The sequence below is a fragment of the Poromitra crassiceps genome (assembly GCF_964638095.1).
Source record: "Poromitra crassiceps genome assembly, chromosome: 27".
In the NCBI taxonomy this organism is placed as follows: Eukaryota; Metazoa; Chordata; class Actinopteri; order Beryciformes; family Melamphaidae; genus Poromitra; species Poromitra crassiceps.
The window spans coordinates 6,664,090-6,690,198 of NC_139650.1; the positions used below are offsets into that span (position 1 = coordinate 6,664,090).

The following is a 26,109-nucleotide window of genomic DNA, read 5'->3' on the forward strand; positions in this document are numbered from 1 at the left end:
CACCCCGCTGGAGGCGTACCCCGCTGCAGGGTCAAAGTTCATGATCAGGGAAGTAACAAAGCTGCTTTCATCTGCACTGTGCAGAGACACCAGGTTGGGCCCTTTGAGACACACAGTAGAGAGCTCCGCATCGGCCCAGCTCATACGTGTGGTGATGTAGTTATAACAGCGGCCATTGAAGCTGTACCAGAACATGGGGCAGGAGCCTGTGGTCCAGCTTCATGTCACGCTCAGCTGAGGGAGACGCAGCACCCAGAACCAGAGCCAGAGCCAGACAGGAGCAGCAGCACCCAGAGCCAGGCAGCACAGGAGCAGCAGCATGCTGCTCTGAAGGTTAACTCTCTGGGGTCGCTGGAGCAGGACGGGCTGCTGATGTGTTTGTTGGAGCTGCTCTGCACCTTTGGGTGTGGGGCTTTGGAAGCCTTGCAGAGTGACAGGCTGCTCTCCTTTGATCAGCTTTGGAGAGGGTGTCTGCACTGCTGGGGTCATATTGTTGCTCTTATAATTTGCTGTAGGCACACCTTTTTAGTTCCACTCTGCCCTATCTGAGCAGAAACTTGACACCTGTTCCTCTGTACCCTGGACCCATACCTGAACACAGCTCAATCCCCCCACCTACATGAGCCCCTTACAAGTCGAGAGTAATCTAATGGTGTAGAAGTTCTGGTAGGAGAAGCAGCTATAATATTATTATTTATAATATTATATATTTATTATTATTACTACAGTATTACTATCGCTCACACTGCTGTATAATGCAAAATAGTACCTCACATATTTCACTTTTTAACCAAATTGTACTTGATTAGGATTGTAGGAGAAGGCACACATTTGTGACTTATATAGGCTACGTAATTTCTATTTCATTGTTTTTATGGTCTATTTCCCCTCGGGGATCAATACATTTATTCTGCCTCTTATTCTGAGATGGCACACTGGCGAAGGCATACCGTCACTAAGCCACCAATTATGTATATTACAATGATGATAAGACTAGTGATTATGGCTTGTAACAATGTTATATCAAAATGCGGTGGTTCAATGTGGACCTGCCAGCACCACAGACCGCACAGAAGCACAATATCAACCGTTATGTAGAGATGGTACAGCCAGTCGTGGCACCTTTTCTTCACCGCGGGAAACCAGCAGAAATACCAAATGAGGCCTACGTTGGCCCGCCAGAGCCATCTCATGAACTTGCTGTCCATGAACCTGTTGTGCTCGATCCATACATCTATCTTCTTGACTCGCCAGAGACAGAAGAACAACACGATCCAGGAACACAGGAAGTGGGTGAAGACGTTACAGGGCAGCACGGAGGCGAACAGGGCGAGGGCGAGCAGGCGCGGGACGGTCACCAGCAGGAACACCAGGAAGATGGGCAGAGACCAGCAGAACAGACGGCTGATCTGAACGCAGATTGAGTTCTCGCCGACGCCGTCGTCACCGACGGAGTTCCAGAACATGACCACACTGCTGGCGACGGCGGACAGCGAGCTGACCGCCTTGAGAACTGAGGAAGACGGACAGAGATCAGCACAGGGAGCCACGACATCTAATGATTGAATGCTTTACGCTTTACACATGAGCGCAATTTGGCCTACTTGCTTTGTAATCTGCGTAAGGCAACTTGGAGCAACAGCAAAGCCTCGACGGATCGTAACAATTTAGGGGCAGTAAGACCCTGGAGCGTGGTGGTGAAACAGATGCTAACTAGCCAGGGCCCCAAACTGAGGGAGGGGCCCTAAAGTGACTGGAGTAATGATTACTCTGCTCCTAAATGATCTATTTAACTTTTATGTCACCCTGGTCTGGTTTTGAGCAGTGGGCAAGGCACAAGGTTAACCCACGAGGACCAGGAAGTAACCCTGAAAGCTGTAATTCCTCGAATGGCCACTTAAGGCAGGGCTCAGAAGTCCCATCATTAACGTTCACCCCATGTTAAAATGCCCCACTTGGTAACCATGATTAAGCATCTTTACAGCCTGGTCCTTAACACGATTTTGCGCTACATACTGTAGCTAATTTAACCTTTTCATAACAACTGTAGGGGGGTCATTTTTTATATAACTCGCCCGTTTGTAGTAAAATCGACGATAAAAAGTGGGGTGATTGACGGGTTGTCTGTCCAGTGATCGTGCAGCTTGCCGATCACGGACCAATAGCAGGGAGGAGCTGCGGCTCTGGGAAACCCCCATCTCACGTGAGCTACGCAATGACTCAACCCCATTCCCTCCCACTCTGCTGACGAAAAATCAAGATGGCGACGGCCACCACCTCAAAACGGGAGAGCAAAATCAATGGGATAGCTTTGTCCATATTTTTTAGGTCAGTGGTTTTGAGACAAGGTTTGGTTGAAATCTACAAAACTGAAAACTAAACTAAATTTAATAAAAATATGATACAGAAACTGTTGTGTTATCTGGGACCAACTGGGGCAAGCAGAAATAACATTGTCACAGCTTTTCTTATGCAAATTAAAAACAGCCCTTAATGTAAATTACATGAATTAATCACATTTTATAAATAAATTCATGTGTATCTCAAATCTAAATAGATCAGGCAGGGAGTACGTACTTGTCACGGTATCCAGCGTTCCCGTCCGCAGAATGATGGTGAGCATGAGGACGACTTGGGGGGCGCTCTCTCCAAACGTCTCTATGACCCGCAGAAAGCTGAGTTCTTTTTTCTGGGACATGGTGACGTCCTCGTCCTCGTCCACGGGGCGCTGGGCATCAGGGCCGGTGCGCTGGGCGGGGGCGGGCTTTTGATTTAAAAAATGTGTGTGTGTGTGTGTGGGGGGGGGGGGGGACACAATTAGTACAGGCACACATCCTCAAGGGCTTTAGTTTTTTAGATAGCCTACCCAACAATGTTTTATAATAATTCTGAATATAAAATTGATATGGTTCTTGTCACTGATTGGACAATAGCCAATAGCCTGGTGTAATGGTGACATGCCACGCCCTCTTGTACCTTATTGCTTCATTCTATCATTTCTATAATCCTCGCTCACCTCTCCTCTTGTCTCTGCTCCTCCCTGCCTGGCACCTGTTCATGTTTCAACATTTGTATGAAATACTGTACTTTGAGTAATAATTTGTGTCTGATGGTTTTAGGCTGTGGAGGGGTCCAATACTGCCTTCTGAAAAGGTGCAGGGGACATGTCCACTGTGTCTGTGTGCCCCCCCCCCTCCCCCCCATAAATGGCATCCTTACCTCAGACTCTGGGCTCCTTGACCAGCTGTGTATAGAGGCCTTTATTACAGCAGCGTACCTGAGAGGGAGACGCAGCGTAAATGAGTTTATCTGCTTTCTTCAGCACCACCAGAACCAATACAACTGATGAACATTTAAGCTGCCTAATGTCCCACCACAGTCACCATGATATAATATAATAAACATACACAATTATTCAACTATTTGAACAATATCATTATAGACCCCCCCCCCCCCCCGTGCGCCCTCCCCCGCTGGTCAGCTTTCACATTACAAATGTGTTCCATGCCCGGCAACACTTGCCTATCTACAAACTTCCATACAATAGGTGACGATATGCACCTTGTGTTCACACTCAAGTGTATCACGCCCCGGGCGTGCATGATATGTTCCCAAAACCACCTTTTCAAGTGGACCGACCTGGGCGCGGTTCGCTGTTCCGTGCCCGGGTGCAGGACACAATGTCACACTGATCAAACGACCCGGACCTGGGGTCAGTTTGGGGACAAGTGTGCTCGGAAACAGTCCCTGGTCCCCAGTGTGAAACCACCCTAAATCTGGGTTCAAACAGCCAAAATTGTACAAAAATGGACAAAACCTTGCACCGGCGACCTTAGGTCACTGCCGAATGTTAAGTACATGGCTACAGCCTTGTTGTGCCCTGTCAGAATTTAGGCTTGCATGATTCCCCTGCTCCTAGGCATCTATATTTATCATCAAGCAATCGTTGACTAGGGCTTTCAGCGAACGCCGGGCTGTGAACTATGTGAATTATGTGAATTGTGAATTATTATAAGATAGGCTCTCAATACTATGAAGGGAGCGGAGCACCTGGTTTAGTTGCAGGGTTAGCTCTGTTGATGCCACAGCTGGTCTGGCCAGCCTGCTCTTGTGGTTCAGGAGTGCTCTGTTGTGATGAACTGGTGAGCATAGCAGGAATGGAGCCTTTGCAAAGTGGAATTTATGTGTATGGAAAATAGGGGTGGGGGAAAAAATCGATTCACCTAAGTATCGCGATTTTTTATGTCACGATTTTTTGAATCGATCATTTATTCCAGAATCGATAATCGCAATTTTTTTTTTTTTTTTTTTTTTTGGGTGCTTGCAGTCAGGCCACTCACTGAACAGCAGGCCAGACACCGCCTACTGGTTTACTAGTGGTTTTATTACTTTATTAGTTAGTCTGAAGTAATAATTACACTTCAGGGTTAAAGTGGGTGCATCTCATTGTAAAATTGGACTTCAAACGGCCCAAATCTGGCTTCAAACGGCCCAAATTGGGCTTCAAACGGCCCAAATTTCACACGCGTCGGCCCATATCGGCCTGGCCTGCTTGGTATCTAATGCCCGGTCTGAATTATGATCCCAGTCCGCCCCTGTTTTTAACTATATCGCCCAGCCCTACTCATGATATAATATACAGTCTCTAGTGTATGATTCAACTTTTCCCATGTTCTAATCTAGTGTAAAAAAGCAAACAAACTGAAAAAATAAAAGAAAAAAATAAACAAAAATCGCAATAAATCGTAATATCGAATCGCAATAATCCTAGAATCGCAATACTTAAGAATCGCAATATAAATCGAATCGGCACCCAAGAATCGTGATAGTATCGAATCGGGAGATAAGTGAATCGCCACAGCCCTAATGGAAAAACATCCAAGGGAGGAGAATGTGGACCCGCTCGGCTAGGGAACAGAGGGCAACACGGGATGCCAATTTTGCGAGAGAGCTTGAGGTCAAGTATTTATTAGCCTCCTCTACTGGCATTAGCGTCTATATACTGATATGATCAATAGAAACAGCCAAACAACTTTGACAACCTGAGGAAGACTCCCAGCTGCAGCACATGCAGGATCGTTACCGAGAGTGTCACCTCGGTCTCGCTCTCATTGTGGTCATAATGATACATCAGCCAGCTGTAGATGTTAACCAGAACTGAGGAGCCCAGCAGAAACAGCAACAGCAGACCCAGGCTGATGTAAGCCTCCTCCTGGTAGAAATCCACAGCTGTCCATACATCCAGCCCTATGTCAAACAGATACAACAGCAGACCCTCGAAAAGAAACAGGATGGCCCAGGGACAGTTGACGGCCATTTCTGTCTGAACTACCTGCAACTGGCAGCGCTATGCTGTAGTGTACAGCTGTTTACACCTCTTCCTCCCTCTCTCTTCCTCTCTCTCTCTCAAACTGAGGGAAAACCGAAAGTGAGCAAACAGTTCAGTTGTGTTTAAACTTAACTCCTCCTTTCAAACTAACCCTCTCATGGAGTCACATGATAATAATCATGAGTTCTGTAATAAGGTAAAATATTTTGAACATTTGAATAACTGAACAAACAAGGGCAAATTCGGCCCAGTGTGTTGTGTAGCAACCGCGGGCGCAGGCAGGGGTAAGAGCATTTTCCATGTTGAAAATGATTAGCCGTGTTCTTGATGTAGCTGTGAGTCTGAATATGGCTCACTTGTTGGCGGCGGGATACAACCGCGATACAGTAGGCTATTTCTAGTGTGATGGATGCAATGTGTTTGTAATACCCTGACTGAAACCAAATTCCACCTATCAAGAGATATAGAGTTTGTATGTACGATCGTACCCCCCACTACCCCACCACCCACCCCCGCATTAAAAGCATGCTGCCAATCAGGTTTTGGGTGAGGAATGGTTTGTGTTTGTATGAGACGGGGTGTGGTGTTTAACACTTCCTAGTTTTAATGTGCAGTGATGAGGATGTGAACACTATGGGCTGCCTGATGCATTCATATTTCTTATTTTTCTCTTATATTTGTTCTTGCACAAATCAATAAGAGGAACATGAGAAAATCCTACGTGGGATTCAAGAAACGGAGGCAGTCAAGTCTGTTCTTACCCACCTGTGTATGTTGATGAATGCGCTTGATTGGATGCGTGTGCTAGGCAATTTGCATTTAGCATAAGGAAATGCCCCAATCAACCTATAGAGAGCCTCAACCTATACCTCCCCTTCCGTCCGGGCTCTATGCGAACCATCTCGTCTGAAAACATATGAATGGTGGTGAATGGGTCCGAGGGACAATCATTTGTTGATCCCGTTTGAATTGTGCCATGAGGTACACATAGATGTTTGACAATTGCAAGTCAAGAAAGTCGCAGTCACAATAGCTATTTTTAGCTGTATTGCGCAAATTGTATTCTTTGCCAGCTCTCGCGGGCCACATCAAATGAGGTGGTGACAGGCCAGATTTGGCCCGCAGCCCTTGAGTTTGACACATGTGGCGTAGGGCGTTCATTCTATGTGCTTGTGGTAAGTGGCAGGCTGACAGCATGCTGCCTATCAGGTTTGAATGAAACAGCAACTACTGAGAGATCGTTTGAGATGGCGTTTACCACGTCAGGGCAATGGGTTATCTGACTTAACTTAACATGTACAATCCACAGTTTGAACCAGCTAGGCTCATCTCACTCTCATAAACATTGCCCCAACCCCCCTCCCAAATTAACCGCATATCAGGTTTGGGTGAAACAAGCAATTACTAAGAAATTGTTTGTGTTAGGTTGAGATGGCTGGTGTTTGTTTACCACTTCAAGTATCGGAGTCAGTTTAGTTATTTAATATAGGCAATCATCTTCTGCGAAGTACATTCCTGTGATTGCCTCAAGTCAAGTCACATTTATTCTCCCACTGCAGGGAATTTAGTTGCAGTCGTAAAAAAATACAAAAACGCATCTAAATTGATGATTGATTCGTTGGGGGCATGGGGGTCCACTAGTGTATAGAATTGGTGATTTCACCACCCAATTAAAAAAGCCGGCTCAGTGAGCTCACCCACAGGGGTGCACGAGATGGATTCGCCCAGGTGACTTCAGGTGACTTCAGGTCACTACATCTCTTTTTAGGGGAGAGAGAGAGAGCACACACACAATCCTTTGGGTGAAACAGTGGATGAATGGACACCATTAAAACATTGAATGTATGAAATATTATGATTCATATAAATCTGCCATGTGGAGTTGCCCCTTTTGCACAATCCACATCGCAGTCGTCTCAAAGCTTCAACATGAACTCACCTGCTTCTCTGTGGCTACATCTCTTCCTTTGTGATTGATAGATTTAATAAGGGGAATGATTTTACAGGTATGTCCTATAACTTGCAGTGAAACCTGTCACACAACCTGTCACAGGCTATTGTGCGTCTGGCTTCACACAGACCACAACGAACCCTGAAGCCATTCAAAAAATGCATCTGTCTTGATCAGAGACCAAAAGGGAAGTTCATTCGTTTAGCACATTTCATACACAGAGGCAATTCAAAGAGTGTTACATGAAAAGCTATGATATGAATCATCACTGTCAATCTGAGGCTGCTTATTAATTTTTGCTCCAGGGCAAGTTGGCCAGGCTATCTGGAGCAAAAGAAAAGACAACATTAAACACACACACACACACACACACGGTACGTGCACATCTACAATGGCAAATTCGCTTTTCCGCTGTGTCGCAGCTTCCAGCTTGGAGCTGTAGCCTGTAGAAACGTTGTACACAGGAGGCTGGGGGGAGGAAATGTGTAGGAAGAGCTGTCATTGGGTAGCTTCAACGAAAGGTCCCGCCCTAGTCCCGCCCCGCGAGCGTGAAGCCGCTCGGAGACAAGCCGCCTCTAGTCTGCGACAGTGAAACGCTGTGGGCGGTTCCAGCGGCAGGGGGCGCGAGGCAAATGGACCAATCAGACACGGAAATAGAGCAAGACAGCCTATCAAGATGCAGCGTCAAAGCGGCTTTTTCAGCAGGCAAGCCGCCGAGCGCTTCATGATGTGCACGTACCGACACACACACACACACACGCACACACACACACACACACACACACACAAAGACCGTAGACTGAGTAGAGTATACACAGTACAGCGGTGATTCCCAACCTGTGGGCCGCAGCCCTCTGGTGGTCCGCGGAGGTATTGAAAGTGGCCCGCCAAATCATTGTATTTTTCATTCTTATTTTGTAATATATTAAACACATTGAAGTAACCCTTGTTGATAAGACACCTGCTTGAAAACTGTAACATTGAAAATGTTGCAGCGTTTTTCAGATTCTGGGTTAGTGACTGTGGAAAATAAAAAGTGCTCTGTGAACGCATTCTCTTGCCTCCGTATTTCTTATGGGATCGGAGGTGGGCCTATTTATTTTTTTATTTTTTTATTTTTTATACAGGGACGGCCCTTGAGAGCAAGCTCTAATTTATTAGGACGCCCTGTTAGCATTTACACATTTACAAAAAGAAAAGAAAAAAGAAAAAAAAACATTAAGAAAAACAAGAGATTCTATCTAATGTACATGTATCTTCAAGAAGTACTCTGATTGAATGACTCTATAAAGACCAATCGCTCCAGTAGAGTCCTGGAGCCTGTTCCATTTATCAGGAGTGTAAAAGCCTCTGAAAGGCAGCAGTATCGTCCGTTACGCATCCGACCAGCACGGCGCTCCTGCTGACCGCGGCGCCTAGCCATATGGCGACCACCTAATATGGCCTATATGCCTTGAGCCGGCCCTGGGTGAGGGAGTGGAGGATCATGGGAGATTGAGTCCAGGAAGTCACTCTTTTCTACATCTACTAAAATGAAATCATTATTGTTGGACCCTAATGGCAAACCGGCCCGGGAAAATGACCCCCTATGTTACATAATCAAACTACTCACGACTCACTATGAATTCACTTACTTTGCCAGTGGCCCTTTTCCAAAACTCATATTTGACTCCATGGCAGCACCCCCTCACAACTAAACCTTTGTAGGCCTCTGGCTTCTCCCTCTAAAAGGTTCACTACATAAAATCATCTCTCAGTGGGTCTCAGTGCACGAAGTGTGGCTTATGAAATGCATCGCTAAAATTAACTTCCATACTAACGCTCCATGCAGGCAAGCTTTTTTGGCCTGGTCTTCACTTCTGCATTTTTTACAAATTTTTTGTGTGCCAAAGCTAACATGAATATCGGTTAGAACTTATGTGTACCTTAAGATGGACATTATGCACTTTAGAGGAAGGTAGGTGTGTGTGTGTGTGTGTGTGTGTGTGTGTGTGTGTGTGTGTGTGTGTGTGTGTGTGTGTGTGTGTGTGTGTGTGTGTGTGTGTGTGTGTGTGTGTGTGTGTGTGTGTGTGTGTTGGCGATCCTATCTGTGGTGGAGAGAGCCAAGTAGGCAGGAGGTCAGACCTGCATGCCAGAAGGGAGAAGAGCAGAGCAGAGGAGGGGATGGGATGGGGATAGAAGAGGCCTGGGAACACAGGATGGCAGGGAAGGAGAGGGAGCAGAGACCGGCATGGATGGCAGGGGGTGAGAGGAGAGATGAGGAGAGGAGAGGAGAGAAACTTCATGACAGACTCAGGCAGGAGGCCGAACCTAATAACCGTCAGCCACAGGAGAGGTTTCAGGACATCAACACACGTCTTGTTTGACTTAAAACTAATAAATTGCCAATGTCAATCACCTCTTTTATCCTCAAATAACTAATTAAAAACAAACTTATCGGAAGAATGGGCGCTTGAACACATTAGCGTGATAACATCTACTTAAAATGATAGAAATATTTGCCGCGTACTTTGATTGTTTAGTTTGGCTCACTTACATGGAGGAGGCGGGACTTATGACCTATCCTGGGACCAGCCACCAGGGGGTGGCGATCGACATGTTTTGGCTTCACTTTTGTGGCGCGGCTGCTATCATGTTGTCCGTCTTAGTTAAGGTAGCTGGATACCGGTTCTCTAGAGTTACAAAAAAGTCAGACAAATGAGTCAAACGTCTTATATTTAGATCATTATCTCCTAGATTTGCAGAACTGCACCTCACCGACCAAACCCAATTGACAGTATGAATGTGAGAAACATAAAAACTACACTGAAACTAAACTGAAAAAGTACGCGCTCTGTTTCCTGGCCTTCTGCCACAATGTGGACAAACTGATCCAAAACCAATGTCTCAATTGGCTGAAAATTAGAGCCTCTTCAGCTGTGTGACCATGCATGAAGTTGAACAGTCTGTTCTCAGTGAGGGCCGGGGTTGATCCAGGCAGCGGTCCATCTCTCTCTCGCTGAAACTAAAGATCAATCTTTTATTTTGCCAAATCAATCACAGATGCGTCCAAAAGGAACTATAACCTGACGCTGCCAGATGGATGGTTTTGTTTTCACAAGGGATTCGTCGCGTGATCTGATCTCAAGATCTCACGAGGATCCAGCTGCCTTGCAAGGCGAGGGACAAGACACATCAGGCCACATGAAAAGTGAAAATGTGTTGTGTGAATGTGTGATTTTCTTTGCTGACCTATGCAGACTTTTCTTTTGAGAGAAATCTTACCCTTGTCTACGTGCTGAGCAGGTTAGGTCAGGAAACTCAATATCTTCCACAACTTAGAAGGAGAAAAAGTGAGATGATGTATCTGTGGCTGAGCTCTTTCACATACCCCTTTCTTTTCTTTTTTCTCTGTTTTAATCTCTCTTTCTCCATGACATTGCATCACTCATCACTATTTATTTATTTATGTATGTATGTATGTATTTATTTATTTATTTATTTATTTATTTATTTATTTATTTATTTATTTATTTATTAAGTGGCTTCTTCTGTTTAACTCAAACGCCATATTGCACTTGCTCAAGTAAACTTCAGTAGCCTATAGGACTTTGTTGCTCAAAACTAAAACCACCACTTTCTTTCAGGGTTTGTCCTCTAAGGGAAAGACAGCACACTGGGCCTGTTGCACCCTTTACAGCAAGGACTTAAGGGACAACCTGACATTTCCCATAATCCTTAGAGTGCATCCAGGAAGTGAAGTATACATGACACAGGAGGAGCAACCCTCCCATCAGCCCTCATTAGGCGCCTAGCAGCAAAGGTCACACACACACACACACACACACACACACACACACACACACACACACACACACACACCCACGCACACACATCTTAACGTTTCTCATCATTAAGAGTGATTAGCTGTATACTCTGTTGGCTGCATGAAGGTTAATCACACCTATGACTCTAAATGAGTGCACATTGGAACATTTTAAACGAGTTACATCAGTCTCTGGAGAAAAGATGTTGAAGTTCAGTGACATTAAGGAGGTCTGTGTATGAAAACAGTCTTTATTCCCTGTGGACGTGCTCTTTGAACACATCACTTGGTAATCCACAGAGGGAGAAGCTTTTCTCCTTTGATAGTTATCGTCACTTTTCAGGCTTGTTTGCTCTTTTCTTGATCTAAACTTCCAATATTTACCCATCGAGGAGAAACTTTGGTCATCATCAGTTGGCTAAAGTATGCTTGTGTTGTTGAAAATGTCTCTGGAAGTGGTTTCATGATCTCAGACACGTGTTATACTTATACTCACCTCACCAATAAGCCACAAGTTAATGTTTACGTCTGAAACATTTATCGGTCATTGTCTTCTGTCTTTTAGGCATCTTAGGCCTAAACTTGTCGCCACAGTGCTGCTGAAACGGCTGTGTTGTTGAAGGCGTTATTGTATCAGTTTTTCTATCATTTCAATGAATGTCATCAAATGTTGTGGGTAAAACTCTTGGTTTACTATGATGTGTATTTTGACGGGAGCAAACGTTTCCACTCTCTCGTGTCACAGACACTCCGTGGAGAAAAGCTGTTGAAGTTCATTGCCAGTAATGAAGCAATAACCGATCCCTACAGAGCTGCTCTTTAAACACAGACGTTGGTAATCCACAAGGAAGTTGTTGACCTTGTTGCTATGACAACGTGATGCTCACTCGGGACTCTCTCCTTTCCACAAACTTGAACTTTGACGCAGCCGAAGACAAAACGAAGACCAAACTTTTGTCCTTGTCTAAGTTCTACCAGTGTTGACGACTTGTTTCATCACGTCAGCTGCTCCACAAGGAAAGCTGTGTTTCTTGGATGTGTGTGCGTGTGTGTGTGTGTGTGTGTGTGTGTGTGTGTGCGTGTGTGTGCGTGTGTGTGTGTGTGTCTGTGTGTGTGTGTGTGTGTGCTTTCCCTTTTTCTCATGAACATTTTTCCTTTCCATTTGCTTTCCAATCCTGACCCAAAAATGACCCCCACCCTTCTCAAACGTATCTGTGTTGTTAAATACATCATTTTCTATGTGTAACCCCCCCCCCCACAAACTTTTTATTATAACTAACTACCTGTATGTGTATTTTAGAATAAACAAGAAGTTACGGAGGCAAACTTCTCCATCCTCTTGCGTCACAGTCTGTTGAGAAAACGTTGTTATGATTCATTGTCATTATGAAGCTGTGTGTTTGAAAATGATCAGTAGGCCTAATCTCTGTGGAGCTGCTCTTTCAACACATACACCAATATTCCCACAAGGAGGACAGTTAGTTTGTTCCCCTGACTGGCTCACGTGTCATCATGGGGATGTCTGCTCTCTTCTCCACATGAACCTTTAGTTTTAGGGCCTGAGGGGAAGACACCTTTGTGTCGTTAGAGTCTGAGTGGAACCAGTGTTGTTGAAAAGTTCTCCATAACTTATCCAATCATCTAAGAAGTCCATTAAACACACTCTACACAGAGGTTTATGTCACGATAGGTTTATTTGTAATTGTCTTATTTTAAGCTAGTGCAAATGTCTCCATTCTCTTCCATCACAGTTGATGGTGGATACATGTTTTATTGTCTTTAAAAAAGTCTGTGTTTGAAAACATGTACTATTCCCTATGGAGCCGCTCTTTGAACACAATGCTGCTGATTTACCAAATCCTCCTGGGTGCAACAGCTTTTAGCGTACGTGCACAACCAGGACATTAGCCCCTGACTGGTCAACCAACCCAGGGACATATCCTGACTGGTCAACCAGGCGAGGGACATAGCCCCTGACTGGTCAACCAACCCAGAGACATGGCCCCTGACTGGTCAACCAGGCGAGGGACATAGCCCCTGACTGGTCAACCAACCCAGAGACATGGCCCCTGACTGGTCAACCAGGCGAGGGACATAGCCCCTGACTGGTCAACCAACCCAGAGACATGGCCCCTGACTGGTCAACCAGGCGAGGGACATAGCCCCTGACTGGTCAACCAGCTCAGAGACATAGCCTGACTGGTCAACCAGCCCAGGGACATAGCCCCTGACTGGTCAACCAGCCCAGAGACATAGCCCCTGACTGGTCAACCAGCCCAGGGACATAGCCCCTGACTGGTCAACCAGCCCAGAGACATAGCCCCTGACTGGTCAACCAGCCCAGGAACATAGCCCCTGACTGGTCAACCAACCCAGGGACATAACCCCTGACTGGTCAACCAACCCAGGGACATAGCCCCTGACTGGTCAACCAGCCCAGGGACATAGCCCCTGACTGGTCAACCAACCCAGAGACATAACCCCTGACTGGTCAACCAACCCAGGGACATAGCCCCTGACTGGTCAACCAGCCCAGGGACATAGCTCCAGCCCAGGGACATAGCCCCTGACTGGTCAACCAGCCCAGGGACATAGCCTGACTGGTCAACCAGGCGAGGGACATAGCCCCTGACTGGTCAACCAGCCCAGGGACATAGCCCCTGACTGGTCAACCAGGCGAGGGACATAGCCCCTGACTGGTAAACCAACCCAGGGACATAGCCCCTGACTGGTCAACCAGCCCAGGGACATAGCCCCTGACTGGTCAACCAGGCGAGGGACATAGCCCCTGACTGGTAAACCAACCCAGGGACATAGCCCCTGACTGGTCAACCAGCCCAAGGACATAGCCTGACTGGTCAACCAGCCCAGGGACATAGCCTGCCTGGTCAACCAACCCACGGACATAGCCCCTGACTGGTCAACCAGCCCAGAGACATAGCCCCTGACTTGTCAACCAGCTCAGATACATAGCCTGACTGGTCAAGCACATGTTCTTGCACCCATTAAATGTCATAGTGCTGACTTGCACTGGACATTGCAAAGGTTTGTGAGTGATAGGATTGAGTAGATCTGGTTTGTGAGTGATAGGATTGAGTAGATCTGATCTGGGCCAATAATTGGTATAAGAAGATGAGCTTTGTTTCTTTGAGTTATGCTCACTCGTCAGGTTTGCTTAACTTTGACTATCTACCCGTTAAGAAGAAAGTTGTCTAAGTTAACACATGAAGTTATTTCTCTACAACATGTTGCATCCTTTCACACTCTTAAATTTCCTTCATCAAAAAGCCACATGTGTCTTTGATATATTTCACTCTAACTGTCTTCTATCATCAGGTAATTTTATTGTTAAAAGATGACATTTAAAGAGCGCCATAATCATTCTCAGGTATGGGTGTGTATTAGAAAATAAACAACCAGCCAAAACTTCTCCATTCACCTGCATCACAGGAAGTGCATGGTCTGTTGCTATAATTGTCAGTTGGTTTGTATTTGGAAATGATAAACAAGTTGGCCTCAGAGTCAACTGCTCGTTCCTCTTGCATCAGTCTATAGAGAACACGTGTTAAAGTTCATTCTCATTAAGAACCTTTGTTTTTAACAAACACGCATGAAGCACTATGGAGATGCTCTTTAAATGCACTTAGGGAGTCGTCCACAAGGGAATAGATGTTCCATTTGAAAGATTATTCTTGTAATACCTGTCTGAACTTTTTTTTAGCTGGCGAGAAGAAACTTTTGTCAGAGCAGTTGTCAAAATTATACGATGGAAATGTATGGAAACTTAATTTGACTATTTCTAGGTCTTGAAAAGGTATTTTGCACAAATAAGAATGCCGCATGTTTGGACCTGTAACGAACATAAATATCTGATCGTTAATTTGAGTGCAAACGTTTTCTTTTTTCTTTTTTTAATGTGCATCCAAAGTTTCCCAACAAACGCGTCACACACAGACATGAAAAGTTCACTCTTTATTGCCTTCTGTGCTGCGATACAGAGTCCTCAGAACAATACAAAAACAATGTAAGGTTATTAGAAAATATACAAAAAAGTACAGGCAACCAAATATAAAGGGGTATAAATCTGCGGTGGCCTTTTCCATACAAAACTAAGACAGCCAGACAGCTAGCATAGTCTTGACGGTCATGTTATTTGACATACGATAATGCCCTGTGATGACTTCTCACACCTCTGTCACTCATGTCACATGACGCATGGGAGACTGGTCAGGTGACTCGACACCGATGGGGATCGACGAGGATGGCTTGCTAACACAAAGCGTGACGTGCCATTATTTTAAATCTAATCATGTTTTTCTCCCTTGCTATTCCAACCATTGACAGACAGGTATTGCTGCTATATAGGCAGTGCATTCTGCAAATGGGACGTGCATGGATAATATGAACCGCGGTAGGCTGTTTATTAAAGGCGTGCACTGCACACTTCGTATATGCACAGTGACAGTGCAGAGAGATGCACACATTTGTTTTTCAAAGTAAGACCATATTTACTATGGGTAAAATACTGCGTACGGAGCGTGGATCCTTATAGAAAACAAAACAAAAGAAATAAAATAAAGTTGTACAGCCTTGCCTCATAAACATGCCCCATTTCGTTTGATCACGACCTTCACAATGTCCTCCACTGACAGCAGAGTGAACAGTGATACTTTCAGGTTCTGGACCACATCAGGTTCTATCTCACATTCAGCTGTGCTCACTACTGCACAGCACTACATAATGTGCCTCTATAAGGCCTGATCATTGATCCTGTTTCATTCCACTGAAAGCACTTTATTATTATTTATTGGGTTTATTTTATTATTATTGCTGAGATGAATTTCAGAAACCTAGTATTCTCTTTAGTACAACCGTGACTCATAAAGTAACCGATATCTAGGATTGTTACAGTATCTCACTGGCTTGCACACAAAAACACGTTTGACCTAAAAACAAAAGGTTTGCTTTGAAATGAGCCCGGCCAATTCCGTACTGGGAGTGGTAATAGTGACACTTCATTTCTCCTCTCCTTGTTTTCCTCTGCTAGAACTAACCGCTGGTATAAAATCTGATATAAATACATCATATTTCACAAACCGTACAAAACAGATCAAGTATAAATAGGGCACTATAAGACGGACAAAACGGCTTGTGGCGATGAAACAACACTATATGGGAGGAGAGATACTGCTTACTGTATAACGCGTTGTGCTTCTATCTACAGGACGTCGGTTACACGTTGCATTTGACACACACACAGCCGACAGGCACACACTCCTCTTTGCGTGTGCGACTGCACAGATGAAGCGCTAAAACATCATGTTATACGTCATGTCAATAACAATCATGTTCAATCTACTGTATTGTTGAAATGCTATCTATTATTCTGTTCATACCGATATGTACTTATAAGTTCCCAGATATGAGGTTGCATATTTGATTGTCCTGGGGAACCGGCTTCTTTGGGTTTGGCATCTCAGGCTGGTTCCCCAAAGCGTTTGTAGATCTTTTTTTTTTTTTAAAGAAGTGTAAATCTTGCCAATTAGAACATTTACAACTCTAGAAAAAAACACGAAGTGATGCCAGCAACTTTCAGATAAAGGCTTAAAATATTGTACTCTCGTGAAGTGAAACACCTACTGAAGGCTACAAATGCTTTGGGAAACAGGTTTTTGGCTTGTCCTGTGATTGGTAGGATTTTCTCCTTTTAAAGATCTAGCCAGGATGTGCCCCTCCTCCTCCTCGTCCACTTCTTCTTCTTCTTCTTCTTCTTCTTCTTCTTGTGTGACTTCCTGTTTGGTCACCGGGACAACCGCATCACTTCCTGGAGAGCAGCTGGTTCTCCAGGTCCTCCAGACGAGCCGTCATCGCCGACAGTGGAAAGTTGATTAAGGAATAATACATATATGTAAATAAATGCAGGTGGTTATGTTTGTTTCCACATAGATTTACGAGTAGCAGTGTAAAAATGTCAGAACATTTTCGTCCGAGTGAAATGTTCTATGCCTGCCTGTATGTATGCCTAACCAGGAAGAGGGTGTTACTTCGGCACTCTATTACAGAGGTTCTCAAATGTTTTTCAGCCAAGGACCCCTTACAAGATAGAAAATATACCGGGGACCCCCTCATTCTGATTTGTGATTTTGGGCTAAGCTTAATTGTTTCCACGGTAATGTGCTTGACTTTTATTTTGATAGGTTTGTTATTAGAATGTAATCCATGAACCATTTTAGATTTAAAGCATAAACTATTTTCGTTGAACTATGAAGAGTTTGCAAAAAATATATATATATATATATTTTTTATTACATTACATTTACATTACGTCATTTAGCAGACACTTTTGTTTTGTCCAAAGCGACTTACAATATCACAATTTGTCAACAGTACAGAAAACCACTATGCAACACAATCAATGGCATCCAAGATATTTTGATAGACTAGTACCATGTAGGAAGTAGTTTGAGAAGGAATAATTGACATGTAGTATTTTATTTTTTAATAAAAAAAATAAATAAATAAATAAAATTAAAAAAATTACTTGAAAACTTTTCGCGGACCCCCTGGCAAAGTGCCACGGACCCCTGGGGGTCCGCGGACCCCCATTTGAGAACCACTGCTCTATTACACACCAGCGTCTATTGCAATTTGTTAGGTGGCAGATGGGCGGATACGTTTTCCTTCGATGCCGACGACTGGGGTTCAATTCCTAGCGTTGTCAAAGTACATGTGACATTTATTTATTTATTTTTGATTTTTTTTTTGCATTTTGTTTTTATTTAGATAGCACAGTAGGCAGGCAGGAATGGTGGAGAGAGAGAGAGAGAGAGAGAGAGGGTATGACATGCGGCAAAGGACCTCGGGTCGGATTCGTATCGGCCGCGCGAAGGAGCGAGCCTCCGTCGTCGGCGTGCTGCCTACCAGGTGAGCACAGCCAGAAAAAATATTTTTCTTATTTAACCACGCCCCCCACCATTTTTCTAACCTTAACGAAGTTGTTTTAGTCGGATAACCCTACGTTTTTGGCTATGGCTTTGGCTACGGTGGCATTGAAAAAAATATTGAAATTGAACAAAAAAAATACGAAAAAGGAGGCGTCCGGTGATGTTGAAAAATGAGGGGGGGAAAGTTGAGCCTACCTAGTGTGTTAAAACGTGACAGCAAGTGTTGCTGCTCCACGGAGGAACAGACAAAGCATTCCTCTGTCTCTGAGACACCACGGTGTCCACTTCCCTTCAACCCTGCAGCGGCTTCCTTAAGAAAATAAACTGCTGGTCCCTCCAAGAGAAGACGTCTTTTCAGAAGATGGCTCAGTTCAAACACATCTGCCTCTGGATTCCATGAGTGGAGAGTAACACGCACACGTACACACGTATACACACACACACACACACACACACACACACACACACACACACACACACACACACACACACACACACACACACACACACACCATTTCTAAACTAGTTTACCAGACAAGGGGCTGTTTTGCCAAGCGATGAACTGGCTTCAGTTATAGACGGTGAAAGTCAGTCTTGGGTTTGCTATGCTTGAATCAACAATGGGCCTTTTTCACCTCAGCCCTTTTGTGTCTAAAACGCAGGAAGTAACCCAGGTGCAAGCAAAACATTAACAAGGGCTCGGGCACTGGAACACCTGAATGGATTGGCCCATGGCTTATTAAGGGGCCAGAATAATAGTAATAAGATGACATGAAAACTAGAACATAATGTATAATCTACAAGCATACTGGCATTAGTTACATCTCCAATTTCTCTGTCTATCTCTGTCTGTCTCACGCACACACACACACACACACACACACACACACACACACACACACACCCATGCATGCGAGCAGGGACATTTACTTTGAAATGCTATGTTTAAACCAATCCAAATGAAATGTGAATGGGTCCTTCAAAATGTTAGACAAAAAAGTATTAAGATAAATTAATTAAGTCTAATTATCTCACTGCCGGGGCAGATCATCTTGCTGTTTTCATCGTTTTGGTGTTCAATTCAAATTGTCTTTCTGAAACTTGCAGATACCCTGCACACAACACTCAGAAAAGCCCTGGCCTTCTGTGCTTGAACTTGGGAAAAGCTGCCATCTTGATAGGCGTTGTGAATACACCAGAGAGCCAACCTCACCCTGGCATCTGAGATCGAGAAATTTCAGCCCTGCGACCCAGGCTCATAAAATACATGTTTGTTGTTGTTTATTTTTTATTTTTTACAAAGGATATGTTTCTGTGTGAGCTGCTCCAGGGTGCTCATGGTGGCCTGCTGGAACTCCACCAGGCTCTCACAGGCACATGGGTCCTTCACCTCAATCTCCCCCTGACTCTCCTCTGCAGGGAGAGAGAGAGAGAGAGGGAGAGAGAGAGAGAGAGAGAGAGAGAGAGAGAGAGAGAGAGAGAGAGAGAGAGAGAGAGAGAGAGAGAGAGAGAGAGAGAGAGAGAGAGAGAGAACACAGGAACAGAAGGGAGACAAAGGCATTACATGTTGTATTATCAATTTGGGACACTAGATGGAGCTATAGAATAAGACAATGGTGTGGCAACTTGCCAGCTGAAATATTAGACAGGCTTGTAGCATAGCTCTGTATAGTTAGTGCCATTATATAATTATAATATATATATATAATGGTAAATGATATTATAATGCTATACTAATTGTATGTGTGTGTGTGTGTGTGTGTGTGTGTGTGTGTGTGTGTGTGTGTGTGTGTGTGTGTGTGTGTGTGTGTGTGTGTGTGTATATATATATATATATATGTATATGTATGTATGTGTGTGTGTGTGTGTGTGTGTGTGTGTGTGTGTGTGTGTGTGTGGAATAATTGAAGATAAACTTATGACATGTATGCATATTAAATCAAACAGTAGCGATGGTTATAAACTGTAACAGCACAGGCGAGGCTGGTATCGAACCCGAGGTCTCCAACTTACAAGCCCATTAGAGTTCATTAGACCAAAGGGACAATCCCTTTGGCCAAGGACCAGCGTGCTTACTTTATAGCTCCAGACCCAGGACCAACGTGCTTACTTTATAGCTCCAGACCCAGGATCACTACAGTACTATGACATTTTACGACCATGGAGAAAAATTACGACCACTTGGGTCACTTTGGCAGGTGACCAGCCATCATTTTTAGAGGTATTTGTTTCCTTCCAAATCACGGTAAAACAGTGAAATGGCTTTTGCATTTACCAGTCACTGTGAGTTCCCAGGCCTGTTCAGGACCCCAGTGAACCCCGTTATAATTATGGTCCATCTTTCATCTACTATAAATCACAGTGTCTTTATAACAGGTGTAGCTACTTGTAGGCTAAATGCTGATGCCTGCTAAAGTGGTGCTTTTGCCATGTTCCATACATTCCACACTCCAGTCAGCTCTGGGGGAATCTGGTACCTGGGCAGATGTTGAGTTTGAGGTTCTCAGCGATGGTGCTGATGGCGGTGAAGTCGTTGGTGTAGTAGAAGTGTTTCTCCACAGGATCCGAGGCGATCTCACGAAGCTCGTCCTCCACAGCTTTACCAACACCCACTGCGTACATGGTGATACCTGCATATTCAAAACACAATCAAACATTTTGCAATTGTTAGAACATAAAACTGGAATATTATTACAGAAAACCTTTCATCATGACAGATTTATTGTTGATAAGCAATGTAGCTGTAGCTCAGGAGGTAGAGCGGGTCGTCCACCAATCACATTGGATAAAAGAGGTCGTGGTTCGATCCCCACCTCCTCCAGTCGGCATGTCAAAGTGTCCTTGGGCAAGATACTGAACCCCAAATTGCTCCCGATGGCTGTCAGTTTTTTTTTACTGGTATAAAACATCGACCATCTAAAACGGCGGACAGAGTCAGCGTGACGTCACCCACTGGTTTTTGGACTCCCTCTTTGAAGCCTAGTGTGGCCATCGCCATCTTGGGGTTCCTGCGCCGCTCGCACGAGACCAGGGGTTTCCCAGAGCCGCAGCCCCGCCTGCTATTGGTCAGTGATCGGCGAGCTGCGCGATCACTGGACAGGCGACCTGTCAATCACCCCTAAAACAGTCTTTTCTATCGTCTATTTGACTCTAAATGAGTTCTATTAGAAAAACCTTTCACCTTTCAGTTCAGTTGTTATGAAAGGTGTAATTGGCTATATAGACCAAAACCGTGTTTTGAACCAGGCTGTAAACACTAAACATGCTTAATCCTGTTGTAAAGTTGGCTATTTTAACATGGGGGTGGACTGGGAACGAGTCCCTTTTGGAGCCAGCCTCAACTGGCTATCCAAGGAACTACAGCTTTAAGTATCACCTCCCCTGTAAAAGTGCCAGCAGGGGCGGCGCGACCCTATCAGCCCAGGGGGGCGAAGCTCTTAGGGGGGCCCCCCATCCCCCCCCCCCCCCCCCCAAAAAAAAATCCAATTAAGGCCGGCAGCTAAGAAAAATTTGCCTTTTTTGCATGTTTGAATCTGTTTTAGCCATATTTAGTGGAATATTTCATTTTAAACACACCAATGTTATTGTCTATTGATTGAATTGCTCTCACACTCAGGCCTGGCCTGGCCTGGCATGCAATTTTTTTTGTTTTTGTTTTTATGGGGGGGCGCGCCGCACCCTCTGCCCCGGTGTACGCTCCGCTACCGAGTGCCAGCTTTCCACCTGTTCTGAACGGTAGAAAAGGCAAATGACAGCTCCATCAGGCTCTGCGTGGCTCAGAGTGTCTCACCAGCTTCCTTGGCCTTCTTGCCCCACTCGGTGATGTCGTCCTGGGAGCGGCCGTCTGTGAACACCAGGCCGATGCGCGGGATGTTGCGGTTGGGAGGGCGAGCGCCCTCCGCCTCTGAGAAGCTGTTCTCCACCATGTGCTTCAGGGCCAGGCCGGTCATAGTGCCTTTCTCCATGTAATCCACCTACAACAATTCAAAAACACAAGTATTAGCTTTATTTAGAACCAGCATTGCAAACAAGAGGGTCAGGGCCCGGAAGGAGTCAATGGCATATGTCTGGATGGAGGATTTCTCACACACATAGTCATAGCGCCACCTACTGGCAACACGAAAAGCGCTTTATCACGAGAACCCTTCATCCGATCGACTTCAAAATCGGGAAGTGCACTGCTGGGAACCCGACGGAGTGTGGTCGGTGGTGCCGAATCTCAGACATGCACATAGTCATAGCACCACCTACTTGCAACACACGAGAACCGTTCATCCGATCGACTGTAAACATGATGGCGGGTGCGCTGCTGGGGACCTGACAGAGCGCAGTGCCGAATTTGGTGCAATTCGGACACGCACATAGTCATAGTGCCACCAACTGCCAACACAAAAAATGGTTCATCTCGAGAACCGTTCGTCCGATCGACTTCAAACTTGGGGAGTGCGCTGAATTCCGTTAGATTCCGTTAGACAAATTAGATTCATTAATGTTAATTTTGGGTCTGGAAACAAATATCCAGAAAACCAATGACGTTACCTTCATGACGGCAGCTTTGATCTCGTCAGCGGTGTGGTACATGTTGAGAGCAAACTCGGTCCTGACCCGGCTGGAGTACTGGACGAGGCCCACCCTGGTGCCATGAGGAGACACATCCAGAGAGTCCACCACCTGATGCACAGGAGGAGGATGATCAGATCCTGACACAAATGAGTTTCATTCCAAAATGCTATTCATCTATCATGATGATAATTTTTCCTCAAATACATACACTTTGTATGCAAAAACTCTTTAGATGACATACCTTTATTAGAAATCCACAATGTACTTCACTTCCATACCAGGGATAATTTTCTAAGATGGAAGTAATCTCTTCAACAGAGCTCATGATGTTATAAATACTGACTCACATTGGCTGGACTAATAAACCGCAAGATACTGATTACAAAGGCAATTGTATTTAATGCAATGTATTATTTGAGGTACAACCGAAGACGTAGCCACCACGGCGTCACCCATTGCTGTGTGGACTCGCATTTTGAAGCCTCAAGTTTGTCATTTTGACTGTCGCCATTTTGTTAGTTTTTTTTGGAGCCAGAAACATCTAGCGCCAGACCTGGGCTGGGCTACGTTCAAATGGCCTTTTTTTGCTTAGGAAGGTTCTTTAATAAATCCAGAAATGACCAGAAGTAGCACAAGTGGCAGCCATGATAAGAGCTGTTTGTCGCCCCCTGCTGGCTATTAGAAAGAATACAGGTTCACGGCACTTCCACATTGGCTTTCATTGTTAAAGCCCCAGGGGTTGCCGCTTGGTACGACACGTCTAACATGTCTAAATAAGAAATGTACAATTACATTTATGAAAAGATGGCCCACCTGGTTGACAAACTTTTTGACCAGCTCAAAGTTTTGAGGGCGCACACTCTTGGAGCCGTCAATCAGGAGCACCAGGTCAATGTTGGCCGACTTGCAGGCTGGAGGAAAAAGTAGAGGAAAAGAGTTAATAATAACAATATAATAACAATAATAATGATGATGATGATGATGATGAGGATGAGGATGATGATGATGATGATAATAATAATAATTAGGGATGCACTGATATGAAAATTTCGGCCGATGCCGATAACCGATATTAAGATTGCTGTTATGGCCGATAACTGATATTTACCGATGTCGATATGATCTGTATAAAAACACATTTCTATGATAATAAAAAAAATTACATAGCCTACTGAAAAACACATGTAAACACTAAATTTGAAAAAGTAATGCATTTCTTTTTTTCAAAAACATTTGTAAAAGCCCATAAATCATAGATTTACTGCATTATTTCATCTCAATGTGAAGAATTTGGCTGATACCGATAACCGATATTAACATTGCAACATCGGACCGATACCGATATGTTAAAAAATGACTAACATCGGCCGATACCGATATGATTGCTGATATATATCGTGCATCCCTAATAATAATAATAAATGTATATAGCACAGATCATGAGTCAGAGAGTGTACGTACTGCCACAGTTCTTGCCATCGTCCTGCAGCAGCTGACCCTCTGGGCAGATGCAGTAGTAAGATCCTGGAGTGCTCACACACTGGTGCTCACACCCGTGCTCCACCGTGTTACACAGGTCCAGGTCTGCAAACGCACAAGGCTTACATTACTGTCATCAACACGCTGCATCTAAAATACACACATGCACGCACACACTATTGTTACACCAGCAGCGCTACACAGAGCAATATGGACAATGACAGTGTTATACATACACACATACACACACACACACACACACACACACACACACACACACACACACACACACACACACACACAACAAGTCGAGAGAGAAAAAAGTTATCATACTAACATTTTCCACCATCACTCAGTTTATAGTGGGAATGGGCATTTAAAGGGACACTCCGCCGAAAAACAACGCTGGTTTATTTTGCCCATAATCTCTCGCATATTGACTTGAGTTCAGTTGTGGACCAGTGATGTCATTTGTGCATGAATGACATCACTGGTCCAGAACTGAACTCAAATCAACTCCCAATAACTGCCAAGCTAAATGGATCTCTGCAAAACTTTTTTACAGTTTTCAGATATGTGAGGGAAGTTCTTCTTTAATAATGCTATTAATAATGATTATTATCTATCCTTATTTACAGTCATATGTTTGAATATGAAACACTTTTACTATATTTGAAGTAGATTTGCATTTAGGGCCACCCGGGGAAGACAAAAGATGAGATACACTGATGATTTGCATATACGGTGAAGGAAAACACATTTTCTTCACTGACTTGTGCAGGTCTTCTTGTCCTTGTTGAGTTTGAATCCTTGGTTGCAGTCACAGGTGAAAACGCCAGGCGCGCTGATACAGATCTGTTCACAGTCATGCTTCCCCTGAGCACACAGGTCAATGGCTAAATCACACACACACACACACACACAAACATGTTGGTTATTTCCACCGTGCGTTTCAACAGTGCGGCAGCATGCATGCTTGCAGGCACTCTTGCTGTGTGTACTGTAATATACTGTAGCTATGTTTATGTGTGTAGGCTATGTTGTTCTATTTGTATGTACTATCTATGATATGCACCTATGATCATACTGTAGATGGCGCCATTGCACAAGTGCCACTTATTATTATTATTACTAGGCATCTGGCACGCTCAATTCCTAGGCTCATGCGGCTGTATTACTGTATGTGTTTCTGTGTGTGTGTGTGTGTGTGTGTGTGTGTGCGTGTGCGTGCGCGCATAACGGCCTGACTAACGGATGCATGTGCACGTCTTGTTGTCATCGTTGAGTGTGTGTGTGTGTGTGTGTGTGTGTGTGTGTGTGTATGTATGTGTGTGCGTGACAGCCTGACTAACGTGTGCAGGTCTTCTTGTCGTTGTTCAGTGTGTATCCTTCGTTGCAGTCGCAGGTGAAGACGCCCGGCGCGCTGACACAGATTTGTTCACAGTCATGTTTTCCCTCCGCGCAGAGGTCAATGGCTAAATAACACAGACATGCATTGGGTTAATACGTGTGTGTGTGTGTGTGTGTGTGTGTGTGTGTTAGAGCTGTCACTTTTTCCCAAAATAAAGTTTGAACGAACTTTAATTGCCCGCAAAATGTTCGAATATATTCTAAGTTCATTGGTTAATTTTCGTTAATTTTCGTTAATTTTTTTTTTTTTTTTTGCAGGCCAGGCCAGGCGCTCACTGTCACAACACTGCCTCACAAACTTGGCTGCATCCAACTCGAGACAACTTTTCAGACCCTGGAGACAATCTTTCTCAGAAGAGACTAACGCGACAAATCTGGAGACTTTTTCTGACATGGGATTAACATTACCAGCAAGCAGCAGTAAGCAGGCAATGACGATAGCTGGGTAAGTCCCGCTAGCATCGATGCTAAGTTAGAAAACAATGTTGTTGTTATTATTATTATTATTATTTTTTTTTTTAAATTATTTTATAATTCGAACAGGTCAATTACATTCGAACATGCCCCCACATTCGAAGTTAAATTCGAATTTCGAATAAAAAGTGACAGCTCTAGTGTGTGTGTGTGT

General features: G+C 44.5%; 2 protein-coding genes across 2 annotated transcripts in view; both read right to left on the reverse strand.

Annotated features, from left to right (window-relative positions):
• Positions 1-15,044: 15,044 nt before the first annotated feature.
• Positions 15,045-26,109, reverse strand: part of LOC310799171 (matrilin-4-like) — a 77,620-nt gene continuing 66,555 nt past the window's right edge. Inside the window, 2 exon segments of the mRNA XM_083661740.1 lie at positions 15,045-16,961; positions 19,329-19,442. Coding sequence (XP_083517866.1) covers positions 16,903-16,961; positions 19,329-19,442 — 173 coding nt within the window. The 3' untranslated portion in view covers positions 15,045-16,902.
• Positions 20,484-26,109, reverse strand: part of LOC310799329 (matrilin-4-like) — a gene marked incomplete at both ends in the record, with an annotated part of 21,753 nt that continues 16,127 nt past the window's right edge. Inside the window, 6 exons of the mRNA XM_083661927.1 lie at positions 20,484-20,659; positions 21,820-22,003; positions 22,569-22,700; positions 23,406-23,503; positions 24,054-24,176; positions 25,424-25,546. Of these exons, the coding sequence (XP_083518053.1) occupies positions 20,484-20,659; positions 21,820-22,003; positions 22,569-22,700; positions 23,406-23,503; positions 24,054-24,176; positions 25,424-25,546 (836 nt within the window). The remainder of the gene's footprint in view (positions 20,660-21,819; positions 22,004-22,568; positions 22,701-23,405; positions 23,504-24,053; positions 24,177-25,423; positions 25,547-26,109) is intronic.